The following is a 27,655-nucleotide window of genomic DNA, read 5'->3' as shown; positions in this document are numbered from 1 at the left end:
CATTACTGGTTCTGTAATATTAGTATATTGATTTGTGACCACCTGCTAATGGCATGCTCCACCTGGGAGAGCTTATGTACTTCCCAAACTGTGGGTGACTCCCATGTTTTCGTCTCTAGACTAACCATACCTTCCAGCTCTATTTAGCCAACATTTTTTACTCTTCATTTATTTAACATTTTTTAAACTTGTGAACATGCTATTGTGTTGGACCCTAGAGACTTGACAGCCTACTGTAGTGTGTCTTCAAGTGTGGTTCACCGCTAGCCTGCATCAGAATCATTTGAGATGTTTGTAAAAATGCAGATTCTGAGGCTGTGGAATGAATGGTCCAGTAAGTTGTGATTTCTGCCTGTGGGCATTTTGTATACTAAACGTTTAAAAAAAAACCAGGAGTCTCCTGGCCTGGAAATTGTCTCAGAATAGTAAGCTGAGGCAATTGGAGGACTCGCCTCATTCGTTTTTCATATCTTAGGAATCACTTCTCTACCTGATATTCAGTATCTTAAAAAAACATTTCCTATTTTTTGTCTGCTTTTTTTGTTAGTTTGTTTCAGGTGGGAGAGTAAATCCAGTTCCTGCTTCTTCATATTGTCCAAAAGTTGAAGTCCTGAGGTGTGAGAGAGGGGAAGTCAGGGGTTTTTATACTTCTGTAAAGTCAGAGACAAAGTCGCAGACCATTTGTCTCTGCGACTGCATGTTTCTGTCTCTGTCTCTGCATGTTTTGTTACAGTTTAATAGCACTTAATGAGCATACCGTGGGACCAGTAGATAAAAATTACTGTGATTTTGACTTCTTATTCTAGCCTCCATGTCTCAAACCCTTTCATGATTTCAATGTCGTTGCCTCTCATTCTCTCTGTGCTGCATTCTGGATAATTTCTTCAGATCTAGATTCCAGTTCTCCAGTTGTCTTTTGAACTGTGTGTATGCAACTTCACTATGACCTGTCTATTGAGTTTCTGATGACAGTGATTGCCATTTTCATTTCTAGACGTTGTGTAGTTCTTTTCATATATTCGTGGTCACATATGACGGTCTCTCTTGTTCCATCTCTTAGGTTTTTTTCAAGCAACACCTATAGTTTGCCTTCTGGGTTCCAAACCCGCGTGGTTAGGTGTTCTCCAGGGAGCCTTTTTGCTTTTGTTCCATTTTGCTTCGGACTAAATCCAAGATAGGCAGCATCCCCATCTTCCCTCTGTGGTCCAGAAGTTTTCTACTTTGCCTGTAAGAGATTCCATATTTATTCAAGGTTCTTCAGACAGATTTACTATCATTCCTGTCTCAGGCTTGTCACCATTTCTAGGTCACTAGGGACCAACAGATGGTCCCAGTGCAAGTATTGTCTCCAGCACCACTCACTCAGGGGTTTCTCCTCATTTCTGACTCGGGACGCTTTCCTTTTATTTCTAACAGTTTAGTCATATATTTAAAAACATACTTTTAGTGTGCTTGTATTAAGAAGGAGGAGAGAAAATTATGAATATTATGTAAGAATTTCGTGTGTGTATGTTTTGGCTTGAATATGCATTTTTTTAAATCTCTGGAAAGATAAGTAAGAAACTAATAATGCTGGGGAGGTGGTGATGGCAACAAGACAGATGTGGGACAGGAGTGACAGGGGGACTTTTTTATATGAACCTCTTAATATTTTTAGTGACTTGAACCATGTGGATACATAACTGTTTCAACCAATTAAATATATAACATAAACTTTTCCTTCTGGCAATCTAGATGTTCTGTACTGGGTGGATTTCTCCAGACATCTAGTCTACTATTTTGTTAGAAATGGAATAGTTGTCATATTTGCGGTTATATAAATTTTAGATCATGGTTTTACCTCTTTCCAGCCCTCTAGATGAACTCTGTAGATCAATATTTTCCAAACTATCTGCGGCAAAGGATCAGTTCTTTAAAAGTTTTCCAATCTGTCATGGATTGATACTTTAGTAAACTACAGTGAAAATAAATGACTGACCATATGCTTGGATGGCATGGCAATGTCAAACTGCTGTAAAAGTTTCTAAGTGCTTGCTCTCCATTTCTTTCATCATTGGCCAGTAAAAAGCAACTTGTGGACCACTGCCACACTGAACAGCACTGCTGTAGATGGTACTCATTATTTTCTGGCGTTTGATGTTATGGATGAAAAATTGAGACCACACTGTTCTTTAAATTTTTGGTTGGTTTAAATTTTTTTCCATTGTAGGTAGTAGCCTGCTTTTCTTTCCGTAAAGATGCATTCTGGCAGCTGTCCCCAACCTTTCTGGCATCAGGGACGGGTGGAAGACAATTATTCCATGGATCGTGGGTAGGGGAGGGGATGGTTCAGGCGGTAATGCCAGCGATGGGAAGCCGCAGATGAAGCTTTACTTGCCCATTGCTCACCTCCTGCTGTGCCGCCTGGTTCCTAACGGGCCTCGGACGGGGTGGTGGGGGGGGGGGGGTTGGAGACCCCTGCTTATGGCCTTATCTGAAACTTGAGATGTTTGCTGCAGCACACCCCTGCCTTAATTAGGGGAGTGAACCTGTGGCTAACTTCTGTGGATGATGGTACTGGTGTACTTCCAGAAATCATTCATAGATGAATAGTATATTTCACTATGCGTTGATACTGGCGTTTTCTTGATCTTCTGGAAGGGTTGGTTTTCATGCTATTAAGTCCGGGCCGCCATCTGGCTGCCAGCAACTATAAGATGCCATTGATTTCAGAGATGTTAAAATGTGGAAGAATTGTGTCTTAAAATATCCTGCAGTTGGCCCCGTGATTGTCCCAGCCTCTAATTACTGTTGAGTGCTTGGAGACTTGCTAATGAGAAGGAGGGAAGACGCCTCTAGTGACTTGCTTTAGAAACTTCAGCACTCTGCTGAAGGGCATCTCCTCTCTTTATCGTGACAACCTGACATGAACTGGAGCACGTTCTCTCTTCTCTAATTGGCATGGCTTCCCCCATTAGGAGCTCATTCCCCATGGGATGGAGCAGCGCTGAGAACCTTGGCCAACTTCTCTGTGATTTGGTGGCACTGGTATATCTTCTAGTGTCCGTAATAGGCATTTCTGTCATCACTGAGATTTTTTTTCTTACCTTCAATTTCCCTCTATTCCATCCCTGCCATTCAGAGATGGTGAGCATTGGGAGTCCTGATAGATATCCCATTTTCTTGCTTGCCAGGCAGGCTGGCTTGGTAGTTCTTTCAATCAGTGGTTGTGTGGACTGTTTGTTACAGAAATTTCTCAAATTTTTCTGGTTCCTTTTCCATATTTTTCTGGTGCAAATAGGGTTGTTGTTTTTTTCCCTGCTATGTTTATAGTTCTTTGGCCACCTTGATGACGATTTGGGAGGAAGGGCAGTTAATGTGTGGGCTAACATTGTCATTTGTTTCTTCAGCCGGTATTTATTGAATGCCTGCTCCAGGCCTAGCACTGTTCTGGGCTCTCAGAGTACGGCAGTAAACAGCAGTCTTAAGCTTCAGCCTTCGCTGGAACATTCATTCACTCTGTTTAGTTCTGGTTTTCCTCAACTGGAAGCTTACCTGGTTCTACTTTCTTTCATTTTCAGATATCCCTTTCAAAAGATGCCAATTAAAAAGAAATTCAGTAATTTATTGGTAGCTTGATACATACTTTATATAGACTTGGCCCTAATATAGTCTCCAGAAATGTACGTTAATATATGTATCATTTGCTTTTTAGCCGATTACACCTAAACAAGAAGGCAACAGACAAACAACCATATAGCAAGCTCCCAGGGGTGTCTCTTCTGAAACCACTGAAAGGAATAGATCCTAACCTAATCAACAACTTGGAAACATTCTTTGAATTGGATTATCCCAAGGTGAGTACAGTGTTGTACTCATAGGAATGGGCTAGACCATACTTTTTTTTTCTTATAATAAACACTTAGAGAGAAATTTTGACACTGTATCAGGTGAAGGTATTAAAAATGCATGATGGTGTTGGCTTCATCATATTTATGCTCTAGTAGTAGTAGTAGTAGTAGTAGTAGTAGTAGTTGTGGTTGTCATCACAGGACAGAAATGGGGGGTTGAGGAAGGGGTATAAATTCCTTTTCTAACTACCTGTATGTCAACCTGAATTAGAAATCCCTGAATGAAGCTCCTGGATTGCAGACAGTGTTAAGTGCCCGGTAGTTTGAGTGTGAAGATCTTGTTCCATGAGAGTCACAGTGAAAGTGAGAAAGCAATATTCAGTGGTCAGAAATGGGATGCAGGACAGCTAGAACTAATGATAAATCCCCTTGAGATTCTGACTTTTGGGGTTAGAATTAGTGGTAAGATGGAGCTTCATCAATACCGGATTTTTCACAGGGAGATCAGCTTGGTGCTTTGTGACCACCTAGAGGGGTGGGATAGGGAGGGTGGGAGGGAGGGAGATGCAAGAGGGAAGAGATATGGGGACATATGTAGATGTATAACTGATTCACTTTGTTATACAGCAGAAACTAACACACCATTGTAAAGCAATTAAACTCCAATAAAGATGTTTAAAAAAACACCTAATTTTTGATTTCTTGATTTTTCTGGGGTTTAATACCTAATTGTATTGCTTATATCTTTTATCTATATAACCTATTTATCTATAAACTCAATGTACTTCCTTCCTTGGAGACTTCAGTTTTCTTGAGATGGGAGTATTCTTTTTATTTCTTCCCTTTAGTTTCTTAGGAAAACTTAGTATTCCTTAATTTTTGTATTTAGTTTTATGGCAACTTTTTCAATTGCCTATTTGAGACGCTGCTTTTGAAAGCATGTTCTAGCAGTGGTAGATTACTTGTGAAAATATGTCTAAATTTCTACCTGCTTGATTTTCAGTCCAGTTTAATTTTCCCTCTGTGGTCTCTACTCACTTTCCTCAGTTTTTACCATCATTGCCTCGGTTTTTCCATAGTTTTTGCCAGTCGGAGACTCTTCCCTTCCTATTTCTTTAGAACAATGTCGCCCAAGTAGTGAGAAAGAAGATGACATCTACACACCACACTCTCATGGTGACTGATTTTCACACTGTTATTTCATTTCTTTTAAGAAGAAGACACAGACATGGTAGCCTTAATTCAGCTCTTATTCAGTGTGTAGACATGAGTATCATTCAGTTATTTTTTAGTGTTGCTATATTATTGCTTTTGGAGTTTTGGAAGTCTAGGCATTTGAAGCTAATTTGTAGCAGAAAATTATGTATTTCTTCTACTTTGTGTGTGTATATATTTTTAATAATTTTAGAGATCTGAATCATAGGCATGCATTATCTTCAGTAAATTAAATATATAATTAGAAAAAATAAGATTGGTACTTGATTTTTTTTTCAAACTAAAAATGCAAAAAAGTGGCCTTTGATAATTCAGGAAGGATGAGAAACAAAATTAATTGTAAAATAAGCTTTGCAATAAGAAAAATGGAAGTTTTTCAAGCCTCACCTTATATACGTGAATGTAAAGGAGAATTTATTTTTGTGAATGAAAGAATATTTTCATTGATTATGAATAAATTTCAGAGCATAGCGTGGAACCATATGCATTTATCCTTGTGAAACTTAATCTCACAAATTTCAGTGTTTTAACCATCATCCAACCCTTTCCCCTTTCCCTATTCAACCACTCTTAAAACTTAGTTATGGAATTTTTATGTTGCTGCTCTTGTGAGATAATAGTCATGGAATTTAAAATGGTTTTGGAAGTTAGTGTGGGTTTAAAGAGTTTCTTAAAATAACCCCAGGAACATATGTATCCATTAACTATGAACATTTGGGATGAATCAATAATTGATTTCTTCTTCTGAATGAAGTTTTTTTTTATACAGTTTGGAATTATCTCCAGAGCTCTAGTTTTCCACTTAGTTCTCTTTCCACTTAAGTTCTTTTTCCGCTTAAGTTATGTCATTAAGACATTTATTTGGTTGAGGAGGAAGCTGTTTTGACACATTACAAAAATGAATAACATTATATGCAAGGGATTGTTTTCATTCTTTTTTAGTTCATAATTTTATTTTCTAATTACAAAAGAATTGTTAGCTGTGTAAAAAGAACATTTAGAAAGCAGAGCAAAAGTGCAGAGTACCTGCAATCTAAAAGGAAATGTTGATCTCACTGCACTATATTTGCTTTTTAAAAGACCAAAAGCAATGGCAATTCTACAGGAGACTGAAGTTAAACCACTGAAATCGCACAAATCTGAGTGTGAACACGAGTTGTTTGTGTCATCAAGGAGGCATATAGTCATGAAATGAACATTTGTGTAACTGCCAGGCCCAGCACATTTTAATATTCTCCATTTGTCAAATGTGAACATTGTTTTATAAAGGTATGGAAACGTTTTTGTTCTGGATGTAACTCCTTCCTCTGTTATTTGATTTGGAACCTTATAGGCCATTTGGAAATATGTATATAACATACTGAAATACTAAAATTTCATTTAATTTTAGACATGTGCAAGAAGATTTATTACGGACACTTGGTCTGAATTTCTAGGTTTAAATTTTGGTGAGACTGTTATTATACTAAGTGCCCTGAAAGACATCTATGCTTTAAATATCTTGTAAATCCACCTTATATTGATATTTATTCCTTGGGGAAAAAAATTCTTGGAAAAAATATAAGAATAAAAAAAATGAATACAATTCATTTTTCACAAAATCGAGTACTCATTTGGCATCAGCATAGGAGAAGGCATTTAGGCAGAAATTCGGCCATAGTAGGAGGATTCAGTAATCTGCATCTAAAGTGTCTTGATGGCTTTACTTTAGTAAATTCTGGCCATATGAAGAATTTTTAAATGAATGATCAGAGTTATTAACAGAGTGAGGTTATGGTAATTGTGATTTTCTTTTCTTTTTTGCAAATATAGAATGGGTTTAAAATGTTTGAAGTCCAGTGCCATACTTGGATTCTTTATTGTCACTGATGACAGTAAAGAATTTAAAAAGATTGAAAATAGGTTCAGTTATTGAAAGATCGGCACAATACATGTAATAAAACTACTATGTCTGAAAGATTAGTGTTTTACCAAATAAATTTGAAAAATCATGTAAACTACCTAGTTCTTGAAAGTAAGTTTTTGATATAACTTATCAAAACTTTGAATTCAGAGCAGTTTTCTTACAAAACATCTTCCTTTCACTCAAAGGAAGCATCTATCTTTCACTCAAAATTTACCCTAGGGCTTCCCTGGTGGCGCAGTGGTTGAGAGTCCACCTGCGGATGCAGGGGATGCGGGTTCGTGACCTGGTCCGGGAAGATCCCACACACCGCGGAGCGGCCGGGCCCGTGAGCCATGGCTGCTGAGCCTGCGCGTCCGGAGCCTGTGTTCCGCAACGGGAGAGGCCACAACAGTGAGAGGCCCGCGTACCGCAAAAAAAAACCCAAAACTTTTAATCAACTTAATATCTTATGTTTTACCAATTGCAGTGTAGTCGGAGTGATTTAACTATTTAAGTACAGAAATTCCTAGCAAATTAAATGTTGATCAAACATACAGATTCTAGCTGAAAAATGAAGATTCTTGGTTAAAATCTAATACTTTAGAAAACACTTGGAATACTACCTCCAATTTGGTATAATTTTTAATATCAGGCACATCTAAGGGAAAGTTATATCTTTAATAAGAGTCTGAACATTTTTTAGATAAAGTGAATTGAATTTCATCTGCACTCTGGCTTATCAGGAGGTATTTGTTTTTCATTTGAAATTAAGTTTAAGAGGTGTAATCAATAAAAACAAAAACTTTAAATCTTGCATTTGGATAAAGGTAAACTATGCCTCCCTTACTTATACTAACACCATATACTTCTGAAAAAGTTTTTGCTACAACCTAGTATAGCCTTTTTCTTCCCATTGAGTAGATGTCTAGTACTATATATTACAAAGTTTTCTCTTGCTGAGGAAAAAGCCAAGAGTAGGTTTTTAATAATATTTTATGGAATTGTATTACTTATAAACATATTCTTTCACTATATTTACTTATACCTGTAAAACAGTATAAATCATAAAAGCATAAAACTACGCTATGTTTGGAAAAACAATGAACTCTTTAGAGCAAGCCTGACTGAGCAACTCACTGTAGTAGGAAAGCTCATTGTTACTTACACCCTTTGGAAAGTCACTTAACCTTTCTAATCTTCATGGTTAAGGTCTGCCTCTTGTTGGCTCAAGCAAACATTTTGGTAGGGAGGATGGCTGACTTTTTATGGGACTTAAGAGTCAACCCTTGAAGAAGTTTCAGGGTGTGGCAGGAATGGTGCCCATCCCATTCTCAGATTTTTATCTGATCTCTGGAGACCACTGGCTGTAAAGTTGCGTAATCATTTCAGTACCTCTAAGGTGGCAATTTTGGTCAGTCATCATGAGAGGTAGATATTGGATAGAATATGTAATAACTATAGGTAGAAAGTATGAGGAAAGTATACATTGCTTTTCCCCTTTACTTTTTTTTTTTTAAAATTGGGGTATAGTTGCTTTACGACAAAGTGAATCAGCTATATGTATACATATATCCCCTCTCTCTTGGACCTCCCTCCTACCACCACCACCACCACCACCACACCCGCCGCAATCCCACCCATCCCACTCACAGAGCACCAAGCTGAGCTCCCTGCGCTATACAGCAGCTTCCCACAAGCTATCTGTTTTACACATGGTAGTGTATATATATCAATCCCAATCTCCCAATTCATCCTCCCCCAACCTTGTGTCCACACGTCCCTTCTCTACGTCTGCATCTCTGTTCCTGCCCTGCAAATAGATTCATCTGTACCATTTTTCCAGAGTCCACATATATGCGTTAATAAACGATATTTGTTTTTCTCTTTCTGACTTACTTCATTCTGTATGACCGACTCTCAGGTCCATCCAGGTCTCTACTTAATTATTGAGAAAACTTTTTTTTCACTTGAAAAAAAAAATCTTACCTTGTTAGCTAAACTTTCTTTATCTACCTTAGTCCTGGTCCTTATGTGCTTGACCACTAAATTCTATGCTGCCACTTTTTGCTGACATAATATATCAATATATTAGGTGAACAGTAATTATTGTGCTCAAGGCACTGTACACATTTTATTTCCACTTTTTACTTGTGTATGCTTATCAATGGAAGTAAATCAAACAGGCCTTCCCATTACCTTAGCTTTAGTCCCTGTATGTTAGACACCTAAAAAATTGTGTCCTCAACTTTTTGTATTTTTTAGAACACATAGCTTTGTTATTTTCTCATGGACATGATTAACCTTCCTCCTTTGCTTAAAAATGTTCAATCTGTCTTAGAAAGAAGGTTTGGTAGGAAATCTGCTATTGAGTCAGCATGAATTTATCACCACTATTGAAAAAAATTACTGCTTAGAATACATAGCCCACAGAATAATAGAGTAGCATCTTTATGTGTGAAAGCAAACACTTTTAAAAAATTTAGTAGTTTACTACATGGTATCTTAGAGCTCAAGATTTTATGAACTTGGTTACATGTCAGAATCCCCTCGGATGCTCTGATTCAGAAGTTTAAGAGTGGGGCCCAGTATCCTCTTTTTAAAAAAACTGTCCGAGGGTAATTTTGACACAGCCAGCCAAGTACTAAGAAATGTCTTCCTTAGTGTACTATCAGAGAGCAAACATAGGGCTTCCCCAGTGGCGCAGTGGTTAAGAATCCGCCTGACAATGCAGGGGACTCAGGTTCGAGCCCTGGTCCGGGAATATCCCACATGCCGCAGAGCAACTAAGCCCGAGCGCCACAATTACTGAAGCCCGCAGGCCTAGAGCCTGTGCTCCACAACAGGAGAAGCCACCGCAATGAGAAGCCCGCGCACCGCAACAAAGAGTAGCCCCAGCCTGCCGCAACTGGAGAAAGCCTGCACACAGCAACGAAGACCCAGTGCAGCCAAAAAAAAAAAAAAAGAGTAAACATGGGTCTGGGCAAAATAAAATCCTGGGTGTTTTCATAGTTAAAAGGCTAAGTGTGCTTTTCAGGATATATTTTTAATCAAATCAGATTCTATTCTACTTCAGAAAATTATTATACAACAAAAAATCTAATCTCACTTTGTCCTTGTGAAGAGTTTGGGAAACCTCTTTAAATTTATCGTAGTGGTATTCAGTATGTAATTTTTAGCACCCTGATGAAATGATATTAAGTTCAGAGACAAAGCTTCTAGAGAACGAAGGGTGTGTTCATTTTGGTTGCTTTCTGTGTTGTTTTCACACTGCTAGGCACCCTGTGAGCATCTAATAAATCTTCAGTGATGAAGCCCATGGAGAAGCTTGGAATCCAGTTGAATTATTAGGCCATGCCTATCTGGCAGTGGCAAGACTTCAGCTGTGGGCCCTGCCAATCTCTTCATTCTCTCTTTGGCTTGCAGACAGCCCCTTCTGGAGAAGCTGCTCTCGGTTAAAGCAACACTTGATAATCCTTTAAGTGTCTGCATCCATTATGAATACTCTCTTAACTTTTAAACTTTGTGGGTACAATTGCTTGTTTTTCTTAATGCTTTTTGATCCATCAGTAAATACTAATAATAAGTGATTATCTTTGGAAAAGAGGTTAATTTACGTAAAATGTGTTCTTTGACTAGTATGAAGTACTCCTCTGTGTCCAAGATCATGATGATCCAGCCATTGATGTGTGTAAGAAGCTTCTTGGAAAATATCCAAATGTTGATGCTAGATTGTTTATAGGTAAGTAACAAATTCTACAATAACCTTTTTGCTTTAATGTATTAAATATCAGTAATCTTCTTTGCATTAAACTATAGATTAGGGTGCTAGACACCCATTAAGTTATTAGCATGTTTGCTTTATGCGTGTTTGTTAGATACAGTGAAAGGTGTTTCTGTCCTTTTGAGAAGACTTAAGTTATAAAGACAAAGTTTTTTTTTTCATATCTGGGATTAACAGAATTACCCCAAATCATGTTTTACTCGTCAGTCAGACATGAGCCTGTTATTTTTGTTTCTTTAATATTTTCAATCTATGGCCTTTTCTGTATCTCATTGATTATAATTGGGAATGAGGGATAGAATTCATTTTTGTAATATTGCAAAAAGAATATTTTTCCAAAAGCCTACAGGCTTATTCTAAAGACTAATTAGAGGTATATTTGCTATTAAATATTGATTAATGTTTACTATTAATGCAAGCACTTAAGAATTAGAAAACTGAAACTAATGAATTTTCAAAGATTAATGATGTAATTTTCTTTTTGAGAATGAACAATTTTTTTCTAAATATATTATTATGAATAATAAGAAACATAATGGGTTTTTTGGCTTTTTTTAAGTATGATGGTTTCACCTACTATTTTCTTTTTTTTTTTAATTTAATTTTATTTTTTTATACAGCATGTTTTTAATTAGTTATCCATATTAGTGTATACATGTCAATCCCAATCTCCCAATTCATCCCACCACCAGTGTCCATCACCACCCCATGCCACTTTCCCCCTTGGTGTCCATGAGTTTGTTCTCTACATCTGTGTCTCAAGAGAAACATAATGTTAAAGTATGTTTGTTTAAATTATTAAATCTGCAAGTACTTTTTACTACTCTCTACTATGTATATGTATAATAGCAAATATTTCCAATATTGCATGAATTGTTCACTGCTGTACTTTAAAATTTTTAGGTGGCAAAAAGGTTGGCATTAATCCTAAAATTAACAATTTAATGCCAGGATATGAAGTTGCAAAGTATGATCTTATATGGATTTGTGATAGTGGAATAAGAGGTGAGGTTTTTCTTATTTATTTTGCAGAACTATTCATTCAATGATAAAATGCCAAGAGCAGTCTGAGAATACATTTATCAGTCCTATTTGTTTGCCTAATAAAGTAATTCATTTTATCATTATTTCGTGGTAATATGTCAAGTTATACTTACTAAGATTTTGATGTTTTTTATACTAACCTAGAATGTTACGTGTATGAAAATGTTTTCATTTTGAAGAGAAAATTCCAACTATTAAAAAAAAAAAATAGTCGGGACTTCCCTGATGGCGCAGTGGTTAAGAATCCACCTGCCAATGCAGGGGACACGGGTTCAAGCCCTGGTCCGGGAAGATCCCACATGCCGCGGAGCAACGAAGCCCATGCGCCACAACTACTGAAGCCCGCGCGCCTAGAGCCCGTGCTCTGCAACAGGAGAAGCCACCACAGTAAGAGGCCTGCACACCTCAACAAGGAGTAGCCCCCGCTCACTGCAACTAGAGAAAAGCCCACGTGCCGCAACAAAGACCCAATGCAGCCAAAAAAAAAAAAAAAATAGTCGTGGTCTGTTATGTAGTCTATGAGCTTTTTCTAGGTGTAAGTTTTCCCTTATTCATGTGACATCTTTTACTTTAATCTGTTTGTGGCATGTGCAATGTACTGTCTCATGCAAAGGGACAGAAATTAATAGGTGCATATTTTACTAGAATTACATACATTTATTAGAATACATTCATGGCTTTTTACCTAGCTGATTTTATCAGGAATTATTTCAATAATAATGTTTTCAATTATATTGAAATTATAATGTCAATATCAATATATTGACATTATAATTTGTATTTTTGCATTTTTAAACATTTATACTTACAATAATTTTGGTATTCTATAATATTCTATTATATTCTAATTACCGCAAGTTTTTCAACCTCAACGCTTTTGGGCTGGGTAATTCTTTGTTGTCAGGGCTGTCCTGCAGGGTGGTTAGCAGCATCCCTGGCCCCTACCCACTAGATGCAGTAGTAGCCGCTGTTGGTTGTGACAGCCAGAACTGTCTCTGGACATTGCCAAATGTCCCCTACAGAGCAGCAGTTGAGAACCACTACCCAGACTACCTGTATTTAAGGTCCAAATACACTTTTATACAGTAGATTTAGTTCTTAAATACTTGAAGGAAATAAAAATGAAGTCGTATAAAATGATATGATATTTTTGCTATTTAAAAATGGGGAAATGATTTAAATTTTATCAGCTTGAAATGTGCAAATTTGAAAATTAATAGTGTGGCACTCCTACTTAATTAGATTACAAATCTATCAATTCATGGTCAGAGATTACATTCATTTTTCACATTTGCTATCTTAAGTTATTTACTATCATATATTTGCTATGTTTTCAGTGTATCAATCTCTGTCAAGTATATTCTCATTCAGTTCCAATTAGCAGTTTTGAGAGAGAATATCTCATACCCCCAGAAAGAGGAGGCTCATTCCCTATGGTTGGAATGGAGGAGTCATAGTGAACACTGAGCCCCTTTGACCTCTGCTCCTGTACCTTTTGTACTAGGACATATTGTCCATTATTCCAGTTGGGAGGTTCAGAAACGGACTGTTAAAGTTTTCAAGGTACATCCTGCCCCTGCTACATATTAGGTATGTACCAACCTGCAAGTGTCCAGAATAAATTCACTACCATAAGTTAACCTCTTTGAAATTTTGTATTCTACTCAGAAAAGTGATTGAGATTCATTTTATTAGACCCACATACAAAGAAAAACATTTAAGAATTTAATAACTCATAAATTATATTTTACATTAGTGGGCATTTTACTAAAAGGAAATTTTTTCCTCTCTCCCTCTGCACCTTTTTTTCTTTTGCATCCTAGTGATTCCAGACACACTCACGGACATGGTTAACCAAATGACAGAGAAAGTAGGCCTGGTTCACGGGCTGCCCTATGTAGCAGACAGACAGGGCTTTGCCGCCACACTAGAACAGGTAAGTGCAATGGTTATAAATAATATTCTTGGGCTTCCCTGGTGGCGCAGTGGTTGGGAGTCCGCCTGCCAAGGCAGGGGACACGGGTTTGTGCCCCGGTCCGGGAGGATCCCACATGCTGCGGAGTGGCTTGGCCTGTGGGCCATTGGGCCTGTGCTCCGCGGTGGGAGATGCCACAGCAGTGAGAGGCCCGCATAAAAATGTATTAAATAATATTCTTGTTATCAGATCCCTAATCTCCCAGAAGCTTGAGACTATGCTGAGAGTTGGGATGAGCTACCTGAAGTTAACTGTATTAAGTCTATGGGTTCTATGTTTTTGGCTTCAACCAACCATAGGTCGAAAATATTCGGAAAAAAAAATTCCAGAAAGTTACAAAAAGCAAAGTGTAAATTTGCCTTGCACCAGCAACTGTTTACATAGCATTTACATTGTATTTACAACTCTTTACATAGTATTTACATCTCTTTACTTTGCATTTACATTGTATTTACAACTCTTTACATAGCATTTACATTGTATTAGGTATTATAAGTAATCTGACAGGTGTAGATAATACGCACATAGCATCGGTGGATTTTGATACAGGGCTCCTGGAACCAATTCCCCTAGGATACAGAGAGATGACTAATTACAAAAGGCAGCATATCTAAGATGTAAATAATAAATAGGTTTTATATCTGATAAGTTGGGTGATGACCATTTAATTCTACCGTTAATTTAGTAGTTTGCATTTCTCATTACTTCAAAGCACATCTAGGAAAAGGGCAGTAAAATGGAAGACAGAATATTAGTATCCACCCTATTTATGAAAAATACATTGAAAAATGGGGAAGTTGGGAAGCTCAGTGACACCGGCAGGAAATAGCTAGCTATATAAAAGGACACAAGAAAAGGAATTAAGAAATAGGATTGTTCTATTGGTTGATGTACCTATAAATATTGTGTGTATGAATGTACGCATGTGTGTAGCCACATGCATACATATGCACATATACATGTACGTACATATACTTATATATGTAGATGTGTGTATATCTACATGAACATTCTGAAAACAACACATTAAATATTAATATTTTATATGAAGTGAGTGATATTTTTTACCTGTCTGATTCAAATCCAAATTAAGTTTTACTTCAGTAAATCTTTAAATCTTGGAGTTTTAGAGAAGACAGTATTTATTTGAGAATAAAATATACTTTTCCCTCCTAGAAGTAAATATTTCTTTGTAATGGTGATAATAACAAGTGTAGTCAATCAAATAAGAAATTATTGACTGCTTGCTATATGTAAATATTACTTTGTACCACTTTTTATTCAGGTAATTTATGTAAGAATAATAGAATATTCACCCAATCATACTGAAATTCATTAGGAAAAAGAATTTATAAACATCATACTTTTAACATAAAATTCTAATTGTATACATACGTTTTTGGCTTTGTTTTGGCAGGTGTATTTTGGAACCTCTCATCCAAGGTCCTATATCTCTGCCAATGTCACTGGTTTCAAATGTGTGACGGGAATGTCTTGTTTAATGAGAAAGGATGTGTTAGATCAAGCAGGAGGGCTTATAGCTTTTGCTCAGTACATTGCTGAAGATTACTTTATGGCCAAAGCAATAGCTGACCGGTAAGAAAACTAAATTAAATTAGGCTGTTACATTTTTGGTTCCTAACTTCTGTTGGTTTACTCTGTTTGTTAAACCCATGGATTAAGAGCTATTTTATTTTATTTTTTGCTAGTGAGTACAGAATAGTTTAATACTTTTAGAATGTAATTCCTATTAATTATTCAGTTATGTACTAATGAAGCAAATAAATGTTCTAATTTCTCTACATTCTTCAAATTAATGTGGTTTCTAGAGCAGTATGGAGTTTCCTTAAAAAAACTAAAAATAGAGTTACCATATGATCCTGTAATCCCACTCCTGGGTATATATCTGGAGAAAACACTAATTTGAAGATACATGCACCCCAATGTTCATAGCAGCACTATTTGCAATAGCCAAGACATGGAAGCAACATAAATGCACATCAACAGATGAATAGATAAAGAAGATGTGGTCTGAATATACAATGGACTATTACTCAGTCATAAAAAACAATGAAATAATGTCATTTGCAGCAACGTGGATGGACCTAGAGATTATATTAAGTGAAGTCAGACAGAGAAAGACAAATATCATATAATATCACTTATAGATGGAATCTAAAAAAAAATACAAATGAACTTATTTACAAAACAGAAATAAATTCACAGACATAGAAACCAAACTTATGTTTACCAACGAGGATAGGAGGGGTGGGGGAGATAACTCAGGAGTTTGGGGTTAACATATATGCACTATATAAAACAGGTAAACAACAAGGGCCTACTGTATAGCATACAGATACATACACACTGAATCACTTTGCTGTACACTTGAAAGTAACACAACATAGTAAATTAATGTTATACTATACTTCAGTTTAAAAATAAAATAAATACATTTAAACCCTAAAAAAAAAAACTGCATGGTTTGAAGTTATTAAATTGAAGCTTCTCTGTGATTATAAATTTTCATTATTATGGATGTAAATTTTTATGTGTTTTAGAAGAATTAAAAATGTCAGTGCAGTCATAAGCCGGTAGGTGAAAATTTAAAGAATATGATTTCAGATTTTGAAATTTCTCAGTAGATTATTTCATACCTTGCTAAGAAGCCACCTAATGATTCACATGATTGGCTTAATAACATTTCTCGTATCACACAGTGACACTCATTTGCTTTTTTAAAGGGGGTCATTTCCTTGTCTGATAATTTACTAAAGATGTGAAGTATGTTTTTAAACTTCTCTCCTGATGGTGTTAATGTGGTCCATGGTTTCATAGCGTTTCTCATGAGATACAGAATACCACTTTTGGTTTCACACCCTGCCCTTTTTTTTTGATTAATAGTGTTCAGAGACTAAACTATTAAATACAGGACCCACTCTATTTAGTGCTTTCAGAATGTCTGTATTTTAAGTTTATTAAACTGTGAACTGAGGGGTTGTTCCTTCCATTTCTTAGGCGGTACTATCATGGGCCTCTGTAATGACTAAAATGTGTACAAGTATGATATACCCTACGTAGGGTGCTATCCTGGGACGAGGCTCACCCTGAACACTGACAGTTGCTCACTTTTTTTTTTAATTAAAATATAGTTGATTTACAGTATTATATAGTTTTAGGTATACAACATAGTGATTCAGTATTTTTATAAATTATACTCCATTTAAAGTTATAGCAAAATAATGACTGTATTTCCCTGTGCTGTGCAATATATCCTTGTTGCCTATTTTATACAAGGTAGTTTATATCTCTTGATCCTCTTCCCCTATCTTACCCCTTGCTCCTTCCATCTCCCCACTGGTAACCACTAGTTCTCTAAGTCTGTGAGTCTTTTCTTTTTTGTTTAGTCATTCATTTGTTTTAGTTTTTAGATTCCACATATAAGTGATAACAGACTGTTTGTCTTTCTCTGTCTCACTTATTTCACTAAGCATAATACCCTCTAGGTCCATGCACATTGTTGCAAATAACAGGATTTCATTCTTTTTTTATGACTGAGTCATATTCTAGTGTGTGTGTGTGTGTGTGTGTGTGTGTGTACTTCCATATCTTGGCTACTGAAATGACGCTTCTTACTCTTTATAGGGATGAATAAATGCATAATCAGTCATGCTTGCATGTGTTCATCATCATAGCTCATTTTATAATTGTCTTAATTTTCAGAGGTTGGAGGTTTGCCATGTCCACTCAAGTTGCAATGCAAAACTCTGGCTCGTATTCAATTTCTCAGTTTCAATCCAGAATGATCAGGTAAATCAGCTGGATTTCTTCTTTTTATACTTTATTAAAAGAAAAGGGGAAGGGAGAGTAATTTTTACATGGTTTTAACTTGGTTTTAACAAAAAAACTAAAAGTCAGATTTTTATTTCCAGAAAAGAGAGGTTAACTTCCTTATTAAAATAAATTTAACGTCTAAGTATATTTTCTTTCCTTTGTAACACTGAAAGCTTTCAAAAAAGAGGTGTTGAGACTTTGAATTTTTTATGCCAATCTCTATTTTCTAACTTTCTACCCTTTGAATTTTATGATCTTTATTCATCAGAGTATAGGCCATACAAATGAATTGATAGACTTTTTTCTTTGAGATACTAAATAAAAATAGAAAAGAGATTCATTAAATACTCTTTAAAGTTTATATAAAAGGCTTTTATATAACAGGATAAAATGCTGATCATTTTGAGAAAAATTGATTAGTCTTGTAACCAGGCTGTTGTTTAAAGAAAATCCCTTTTTGTTTGTTTGTTTAAGGTGGACCAAATTGCGAATTAACATGCTTCCTGCAACAATAATTTGTGAGCCAATTTCAGAATGCTTTGTTGCCAGTTTAATTATTGGATGGGCAGCCCACCATGTATTCAGATGGGATATTATGGTATTTTTCATGTGTCATTGCCTGGCATGGTTTATATTTGACTACATTCAACTCAGGGGTGTCCAGGTATGTGGATAGGCTTGGGAAAGTTGGCAGTCATTTGGTGGAACTAAAACACTTTTGATTTAGAAGAAGTTGAAGAAAATCTATCTGAGCCATTCTTCAGCCTCCCAGTGAAGGTTAAAATCAGGTTTAAGCATTACTTTCCTTAGTGGAACGTGGACACAAAATGGAACTTGATTTTCAACTTTCAGCTGATTATACAATCACTTTTATTAAGGCTCAAAAAAAAAGAATGATGTTAAGCAAATCAACAAGTCTTCAAACTAAGAATATGTTAGGATAGCAGTTATTTTAATGCTGCTTTTCTTCCTAATTAACATTTCCTTAACCAATATAGCATGACAGTTGAATTATCTTAAGAAGCGGACTTGACTTTATATAGTGTATTTAAAAGAGTGAAATTGAAGAATTTCATTTCTTAAACTGTGTCTTCAGTCTGACAGTCCATAATTTATTTTTTTAATTCCTAGGGTGGCACACTGTGTTTTTCAAAACTTGATTATGCTGTAGCTTGGTTCATCCGTGAATCCATGACAATATACATTTTTTTGTCGGCATTATGGGACCCAACGATAAGCTGGAGAACTGGTCGCTACAGACTGCGCTGTGGAGGCACAGCCGAGGAAATCCTAGATGTCTAACTACAGCTTTGTGACTGTACATAAGGAAAAAAAGAGGATTATAAATTATGTTTATATAAATGCTTTTAAAAAATCTACCTTCAGTAGTTTTATCACATGTATGTTTTGGTATCTGTTCTCTAATTTATTTTGCATGGCACTTGTATCTGTGAAAAGGAAAGAAAAGAAAAAAAAACACATCTGTAGTCTTGGCCAAATCGTTATACTTTATTTTGTGGAAGTAGAGAATCAAGAGAATTGGTTCTAGGAACCTGGGTTCGGTTTTTGTTGTTGGTTGTTTGTTTACTTTTTAAAAATACATAAATAAATAAATCTATCTATATATATATGAATGTTCTGCAACAAACACTATGACAGTATCCTTCAGTAGAGAAAGTTTCTTATTGGTGAGTACACTCATTTAGAATACGTATGGGATGGCAACAGCTTTGTTTGGGGGGCTCGAAAAGACCAGAAGGTGCAGTCCCTTTTCATGTCTAAAGTGAAAGGTTTAATGCAGTGAACTGCCTGCAGTGAGGTACTAACTGAGAAACTTTTTCATGCTTTATGCCTACCTCTTGTAGTCGTTGCAGAGGAAATATAAACTGTAATATGGTAGCTAGGCCTTGCAAAAACAAATGGAAAAACTTTAAAAATAATAATAACAAAAGAGCTGGAGTCTAGTATTTATATGAATCTGTGAGAAATATTTTTTCGGTCTCACCGCAACGAACCAAAAGTGGTTGAGTTTGGTTTTTAATTGTAGCCATGTCTTGAAGGCATCTTTTTGACCAACTCTTGTTGGTTCTGTCTTGAACCATTGTTAATCACTGTGCTGGTAAGTCTTTCCTTCCCTGCTCCTCACCTGACCCATCCCATCTTTCCTTAACTTTTTGCAGGGGGTGGGGTGGGGGGTTTGTTTTAGTGTGAATGGATGTTTTGATAGTTGTGAGGAAAAATGCATTTCAGACACATTTCACACATGAGCTATTTTCTTACACGGTCTGTCTTATTGTTAAAAAAGAATGTAATTTCATGATACAGGTATTTAATATCTTTTTTAAGTAAATAAATATTCTAGCCATCAATAAATAAATTGCAGTAGAGTATTAAGAGGGGACAGGATGAGTTTTACTCTTAAAATTAATCAGTATCCAACTAGGTCTGTGTGTGTGTGTGTGTGTGTGTGTTTTGTTTTGTTTTGTTTTTTAATTTACTATTACTGTTAGTCTAGTCTTATTTAAATTGGATTTTTGTATTCCAGTTTGTATGACAAAATAGACTAGAGCAGTTCTGGTTGTAAATGCATGCTGTATTTCACTCTTCTCTCCCCATGATGCCGCTGAACTCGCTTGTCAGGTTGTGCTTAACTTGTGGTGAGCTGGACTTGTTTTTGTTTAAAAGAAAAAAAAGGAATAGGCAGAAATGTAAGGGACAGTGCATAAGCCTTTCATTTTTCTTTTCTTTTTTTTTTTTGTAGTGGACGTTTTGCTCTTTCTTCAGGATTGGATGGCATGTTGTCCATATGAATGCCTGCTGCAGGGCTGACACTGGCAATATGGCAGCTTCAAACTCTTAAGTTACTGCAATTTCCATGTCAAAGCATAATGTGTCACATATTAGCAATAACTACATATTTATAAAAAGTGGACACTTTTTCACTGAGCCAATTTCATTTAATTGTCTAATGAGTATATACATGGTTTAAATTGCAGTATATCTGTAAATGTGTGTATACTGAGTGTACACAGTATATACAAGCTTTCTCTGGGCCAAACTGTTTCATTCAGTTTTTCCGTTTTGTTTTTTTTTTTTTTTTTTTGCCTTATGATGAATTTGTTTGAAGGGCATTTTCTTCATGAACAAAGGCTTTGATGCATACTCCTTTCTACGTGAAACGGGGGTAGTATTGTTCCCTGAGGAAAGTTGCATAGCGAAAACCAGTCTAGTTGTGACCCACTCTGTTTATTTTTTTAAGTCAGTATCATGCAAGCTGAATTTTGCTGACCGTGTTTGTAATTTGTTGGTTTGTTTAACGAAGTTTGGTTGATGCCATCCTTTGCACTGCTGAAGTGAAATCTTGCTTATTCCTTAGCTTTTTGCTGATCTCGGTATGGGCAGTGTAACAACAAAACCCAAATGGCTGGACAGACTTCTTGTGTTTGTAAATATAAAAAATGACTGTTCTGTATATGTGTGTTTTTAATGTGGTAGTGGAGTATTTCCTTCCAGTGAAGCTTCACTTAACCAGACAGAGTGACTCTTTGTTTAGCAAGTTTAGAGCAATGATAAAATGGCAAGAAATAATATAAATGTTATTATAATGATGAAGAAAGCATCACAGCAGAACTGTAGGAGTCCAAATTTAATAAACTGTCTAAAAAAAAAACACCAAGTGTCTAGAATATACCATGTTTATTATTTAAAATCATTGTCTTAAGTTTTTTGTTCAAAAAATAAAACTTTGAATACAATCAAAACATTAGCAATAATGTATTTTCATTTCTTGTCTTTTATATTTTTATAAATAATCTAACATGTTCCACCATTCACAGCAGAATTATTTGAAGAATTCTGTAGTGTTAATTTTGAAATCGTCCCTCTACCCATGCTACAGGTGAGATGTATAACTTAAAAGTCAGGCTTTTCTGTATTGGTTGCATGTTAGAATCACCAGTAGAACTTAAAAAAAAATACAGATGCCTGGGCCCTGCCTGCAGAGTCTGGTTTAATTATTCTGGGTGGAGCCTGAGCACTGCTCTTTGCTCTGTGCAAGGAGATTTGAGAAGCTCTGGCCCATTATAACATTTAGAAAAGACTCAGTCGTCCTTTAGTCCCCTCTCGCCTGCGCTTACAACCTGAACTCAGCCTTTGAGATCTTACCACCCCAATGGCGAGGAAAGGCAGATCCAAGGAAAGGAAAGGAATGGCTTTGCTGCTGGACATCTAACAGAGAAACAGACTACGTGTCATCCTACACACTGTCCAGGGTCAGGCTCCTCCCAAGCTTAGAGGCACCCCCAGGCCTGTTTTACCACCAGCCTGTGAGAGAAGAATGCTCCTATGGAGAGCTCGTCCCAGGGGAGAAAGACTCTAGAAGGGGTTTGGCTGTGGCCTGCCAGGGGCCCCACTCCTAGCACCTTGACCCAGTAAACAAGCTCTTTCCTCCTGGTTTGTAAAGTATGCTTCTAACACTAACATTTAAGAAACGATCAACAAAAAGTTGGTGTAAGTCTTTTAGAGTTTTATAGCTAGGCAAACTTTGAAAAGCCCTTGCCCTTATTTTAGAGTGAAAAGCTGAGACACCCACTGTGAAAGCTGTGGTCACAGAGGGTAGGTGGACAGTTGTCGGCTGAGCTGGGTGTAGCCCCTGCATCTATCAGGTCCCAGCATCATCGGTCACTCCACTAGATCCTGTTGTTTAAAATTCTGCCTACAACAGCTTTAAAACTCAGTATATAAACCTTAAAATTTTTTAAAAAGCCATAATTTCAATAACCATCTATATTCCAACTCTTAACATTGTTTTAGAGAACCAGATTCAAACCTGCCAAACAGGAATAATTATAAAGCTAGTTTAAGGTAAATGCTTTACATATATTATTTGATAGATAAGATTAGTACATACCACAAGACTGTTAATGTTTATGAAAATAGTTAAGACATTTCCTTCTCATGTTTAGTAGGATATAGTGTTTGGATTATTTATTCATTTCAAGTTATAGTTTATGACTACACCAACTTCTTTTTGTTGGAAAGGAAACAAACATTGCAAAATGGTGAGCAGTTATCCCTGCAGAGCTGCAAGGAATGCGTTTGAGTAATTTGCCTTAAAAATACTAATATCTGGGGGCTTCCCTGGTGGTGCAGTGGTTGAGAGTTCGCCTGCCGATGCAGGGGATGCGGGTTCATGCCCCGGTCCGGGAAGATCCCACGTGCCGCGGAGCGACTGGGCTCATGAGCCATGGCCGCTGAGCCTGCCCATCCAGAGCCTGTGCTCCACAACGGGAGAGGCCATAACAGTGAGAGGCCTGCGTACTGGGAAAAAAACCAAAAAAAACCAAAAAAACCTAATATATGCAAGATACCTTACAATCACTATCTCCACATTTTCTAAAAACAAATAAAAATGTATAACTTTAACAGTTTCCTAAGCAGCTACTTGCCTAAGAACCAAAATATGCTAAACACTTTACACGACCCCTGCCCTGTCCTGGGAGAGATTGGCAGAGACTGTGGGTAGTGTCATGTGCTCTGCTGTTTAGTCGATTCATCATTAAGACATCCGTGCTAACAGCATGGACTTGTAATTAAACAATTTAAGGATATCATTTCTTTATACCAGGACTGGAAGTATCTGTTCTGCCCCCACTGCTGCCTCCACACCTCTCATTGCCACCTTGTTTCCATTGTTTTCTTACCCTTGTCATCAGCCCTGGAACCTCCGTCATCTTCCCTCATGGCTGACCAACACCAGGCCAGTGGAAGGAACATAGGCAGGATATTAGAGAATTATGCAGACCATTGACAGGCTGCTCTGGAGCACGGAAAAGAGTAGGCTTGGAAGTGGAGACTTGGGAGTCCTTTCCATAGACGTGATAGTTGAAGACAATGAATGTGATAACCAAAGATAGAGTGTCAATGGACGAGAATCTTGGGGACCTATTTAGACATACAATGGGAGAAAAGCATCCAGGGAAAGAGGCTGCCAATGTGGAGTCAGACAGCCTTCTGGTAGCTATGGGATTTAGGGCAGTTTACTTAATCTTTCTGAGCCTACGTTTATTAACCATGTGGAAATGGGGAGCTAATGCATATAAAGTGATGGTTAGCTCCTCTCCCCTTTCAAAGAAGAAGTAGTGAAACGAGTGCCACGGTGCCTTAGAGAGGTTTCAAGAAGGAAATGGTCAGGGGGGTCATGGACGAAAAGGAATGATGGCTGGTGAGTTCAGGAGCAGACATACTTCCTGCAGGGGCACCAATGCTGTTGGATTTCAGGCCATTGTGAATCGTCGCATAATGATAGGTGAAGTGTCAGCATGTGAGAACATAACTTCTTTATGGATGGTCTGTCTTGTTTTACATTATACTCTCTTCAGGGAAAGAGAAAAGGGTGGGATGTTCAGATAGAGCCAGAAATCGCTCCTGACCCTGAGAGTAACCATTGTGCCAAAAAAAGTTGTAAGAATGGCTGCTCTGGGAATTCCCTGGCGGTCTGGTGGTTAGGACTCCATGATTTCAATACTGAGGGCCTGGGTTCAATCCCTGGTTGGGGAACTAAGGTCCTGCAAGCTGTGTGGCATGGCCACAAAAAACCCAAAAACAAAAAACATGGCTGTTCAGTAGAGTGGAAGGAGCAGAAGTCAGATCATTGGGATTTAAGGAGCATGTGAGGAAGAAATGAAAGCTATGGGCACAGATATTTGGAAATTGCAACAGTGAAGTATTGATACATGCCACAACACAACCTTGGAAACATTATGCTAAGTAAAAGAAGTCAGATACAAAAGGCTACATACTGTATGATTCCACTTGTATGCAATGTCCAGAGTAGGCAAATCCATGGGGACAGGAAGTAGATTAGTAGTTGCCAGAGGCTGGAGGATGGGAGGAAAGAGGACTCCTAACAGATTCAGGGTTTCTTTTTGGAATGATGGAAGTGTTTTGCAATTCGATAGTGATGATTGTTGCACAACAACAAAACAAACAAGAAAGCACCTCTGAATTGTACATTTTAAAAGGCAAATCTTACGGTATGGGAATTATATCTCAATTTTTTAAATAAAGAAAAAATAAAAGTCACTGTTAATGTATTATTTCCTTCCAGTGTGCTGACACGTATTGCCGAAATGTTTCAAGAGAGGTTGTGTGTAAATGCTCGTTACTTGGCATTCTTGCTAGAACTCGGGACTGCCATTTTCTAAATCTTTTTAAATTTGACAGATGAAAATATTGTACCTCATCGTCTAATTTATAGATTTTTAAGTGACTGGTTATGATTGAGTATTCTTTATTTATGTATGATTTTTAGCCACTGAAATTTCTTCCACTTCTTAACCTTATTTACCTGAGAGTCTTAAGGCTTTCCTATTGCTTATTACACACCTCTTTTCTTTTTAACCATATGAAACAATTTACATTGCCAACCAGAACACACGGCTAAAATCTTTGCCTTTCGGATATTTCCCCAAGGCAAGACGGGGTAGGCATGGAAATAATTGATTAACATTTGTGCAACTAAATGGCCCACACAGGTGTCCAGATCAAAGATCAGTTTTCCCAAATGTTATTTCCCTCCCTCTTTTAGCACAAAACCCTTTTCAGTTCTGAAGTAACATTATTTTCAGAGTCTACATATATTTACATTTCTGAAATAAGGCTTACTTAAAGCTTTTGGGTGTGAGCCATGGCCGCTGAGCCTGCGCGTCCGGAGCCTGTGCTCCGCAATGGGAGAGGCCACAACAGTGAGAGGCCCGCGTACCGCAAAAAAAATAAAAATAAAAAAAGCTTTTGGGTACTGTTTTTCCAATACATTTCTGAACTTTATTTGCTAGTATTTTATGAAATATTTTCTAGGCTGTAGAGTGAGGTTATGCTAACTACATAGTCAATTGGCCTTTTATTTTTTTTCTTTTTTAATCTATGCTCTAGAAAAAAAATTTATTTAGCTAGGAATTATCTGTTCCTTGAAAGCTTGAAAGAATTTATCCTTAAAACTTTAGGGGCCTGGCACTTCAATAACATTTTCAGTTTATTTCATTGGTAATAGTTCATACTTTCTACATTTTTTTAAAAGTCAGTTTTAGTCAGTTACACCATAGAGATGCACATAGCATTTTCATAATTCTTTACAAACTATTTCTGGCCAGATATGCTGTTGTCCAGGAGGTTTGCGGCCCCCGTGCCAATTGAACTTGGGCCTCTGTGATCTGAGAGCTGAGTGGCAGGCAAAGCCATCATCGCTCCTGTGACACCAGTATCCTTTTAATATGAAGAAAAGCTGACCGACCTAGTTACTCTTCCTCTTAAAAAGCTTGAATGGCTTGGTGTGACCTTCAGGATAAAGCTCAAGTTTTTCTCACGCAGAGGCCATTTAAGTTAGGTCCCTGCCAATCCCTCCAGTCTTGTCCCTTGCCACTTGCCTAGCCCATTCATATAAACTCTCCTGGTAGTAAACTTCCTGTAGCTTCCCTGACATCTGCCCTTTCCTGTTCTGGGCCTTTGTTCTGCTCTGCTTCCTCATCAGGGTCCCCCAGCTCCTCTAACTAACCCCCCACCCTGACCTTGGGACTCAGAAGCCAACTCCTCCGTGACTTATCTAACTATGGTTTAGGTACTGCCCCCCCTCCCCCACCCTGTGTCTGTGCCTCCATAACCTCACCCCTCACCTAACGCTCATTTTTTTTTTTTTTTTTTTTTTTTGGTACGCGGGCCTCTCACTGTTGTGGCCTCTCCCGTTGCGGAGCACAGGCTCCGGACGCGCAGGCTCAGCGGCCATGGCTCACGGGCCCAGCCGCTCCGCGGCATGTGGGATCTTCCCGGACCGGGGCACGAACCCGTGTCCCCTGCATCGGCAGGCGGACTCTCAACCACTGCGCCACCAGGGAAGCCCAACGCTCATTATTTTAATTGACCTTTCAGTTGTTTGTCTTCATCATTCGATTGGGAATGTCACAGCAAGGAGGGTCAGTAATATCCGACTTTGTGTCCCAAACACCTAGGTTACGACCTGACACCGAAGTCCATTATATTGAAGGAATTAATGAATAAGGATAAGGATGCCTTGATCATGAATCTTATGCCTATAGCTAATCACACAACAGTTAAGAATGCAGACTGTGGAGCCAGACTGCTTGCATCCACTTGTTGGCATCACCACTTGCTCCCTGTACCTCTCTGTGCCTCGGTGGACACCAGCATTACCTCCTTTTCAGGTTGATCTGAGAATTAAAGGCGATAATATATATGCAAAGGCACATTCTCAATAAAAACTTTGTGTTAGTATCATAAGGATCTCCAGTGTTAGGCTGTGGTCACTAAGTAAAAACGAAAGTTTCGCTACCCAGTCGACAAAGTAGCTCTTCTTTCCTTCAAGGCTCGAGGAAGAGAATTGTTCACAATCTAATGCAGAGGGTTGCATGAGCTTTTCTAGGACAACTGACCCTCAGCCCTTGATGGTTCAGAGTGAATATTCTAACATTCAAGGAGAAAATCAATCTGATTAATTTGAATTATTATAAATAGTGCTAGTGTAGCCCATATAATACTGTCCAGAATGTTAGCACCAATGGACTGAGCTGCAAGGCATGGCAGGCAGTTACAAGACTTCAGGACACAGGCCTGCATTCCTGCGAGAATATCCATGAAATCCCAAGGCTGAGAGAACCTGGCGTTTATGGCAGGGCATTGCACATGCTCTGTGGAATGAGTTGCACCCACGACATGGGCAACACTCAAGGAATTTTACCCAGCTGGAATGTTCCCAGCTATCATTCTTTTAATGGACAACTGGTTTTGTATAATTCAGAGGCAGTTTCCCAGGTGTTTGCTGACTTGGGGCACTCAAAGCAGTGAGTGTGGGGGGCTAGAACTGGCCATCTGAAAGGGAATTTTCTTCCACAAGGCTGTATAGCTTCCATGGCTCCCAGACTGCAGTATGAAAACAAATTATTTAAAATGCCAACCACAGGGCCCTACTCCCCTGAGATGAAGTCGAGAACTCTCAGCCTGTATAAGCTCTCCTGAGATTCTGATGCGCGCATCTTCCAGTACACTTTGAGGAACATTTCAGTGGAGGTCTATCACTTGGG

General features: G+C 37.6%; 1 protein-coding gene across 1 annotated transcript in view; it reads left to right on the top strand.

The window, feature by feature from the left end:
- UGCG (UDP-glucose ceramide glucosyltransferase) overlaps positions 1–21,320 on the top strand; it is a 34,610-nt gene extending 13,290 nt beyond the window's left edge. Inside the window, exons 2-9 of the mRNA XM_060014330.1 lie at positions 3,695–3,836; positions 10,567–10,669; positions 11,615–11,716; positions 13,579–13,691; positions 15,148–15,326; positions 17,454–17,540; positions 18,039–18,228; positions 18,696–21,320. Coding sequence (XP_059870313.1) covers positions 3,695–3,836; positions 10,567–10,669; positions 11,615–11,716; positions 13,579–13,691; positions 15,148–15,326; positions 17,454–17,540; positions 18,039–18,228; positions 18,696–18,866 — 1,087 coding nt within the window. The 3' untranslated portion in view covers positions 18,867–21,320. The remainder of the gene's footprint in view (positions 1–3,694; positions 3,837–10,566; positions 10,670–11,614; positions 11,717–13,578; positions 13,692–15,147; positions 15,327–17,453; positions 17,541–18,038; positions 18,229–18,695) is intronic.
- Positions 21,321–27,655: the final 6,335 nt, after the last annotated feature.

Source organism: Delphinus delphis, chromosome 6 (genome assembly GCF_949987515.2).
Source record: "Delphinus delphis chromosome 6, mDelDel1.2, whole genome shotgun sequence".
Classification (NCBI taxonomy): domain Eukaryota; kingdom Metazoa; phylum Chordata; class Mammalia; order Artiodactyla; family Delphinidae; genus Delphinus; species Delphinus delphis.
The sequence above is the reverse complement of the archived record's forward strand: the minus strand, read 5'-3'. Positions and strand labels throughout refer to the sequence as shown.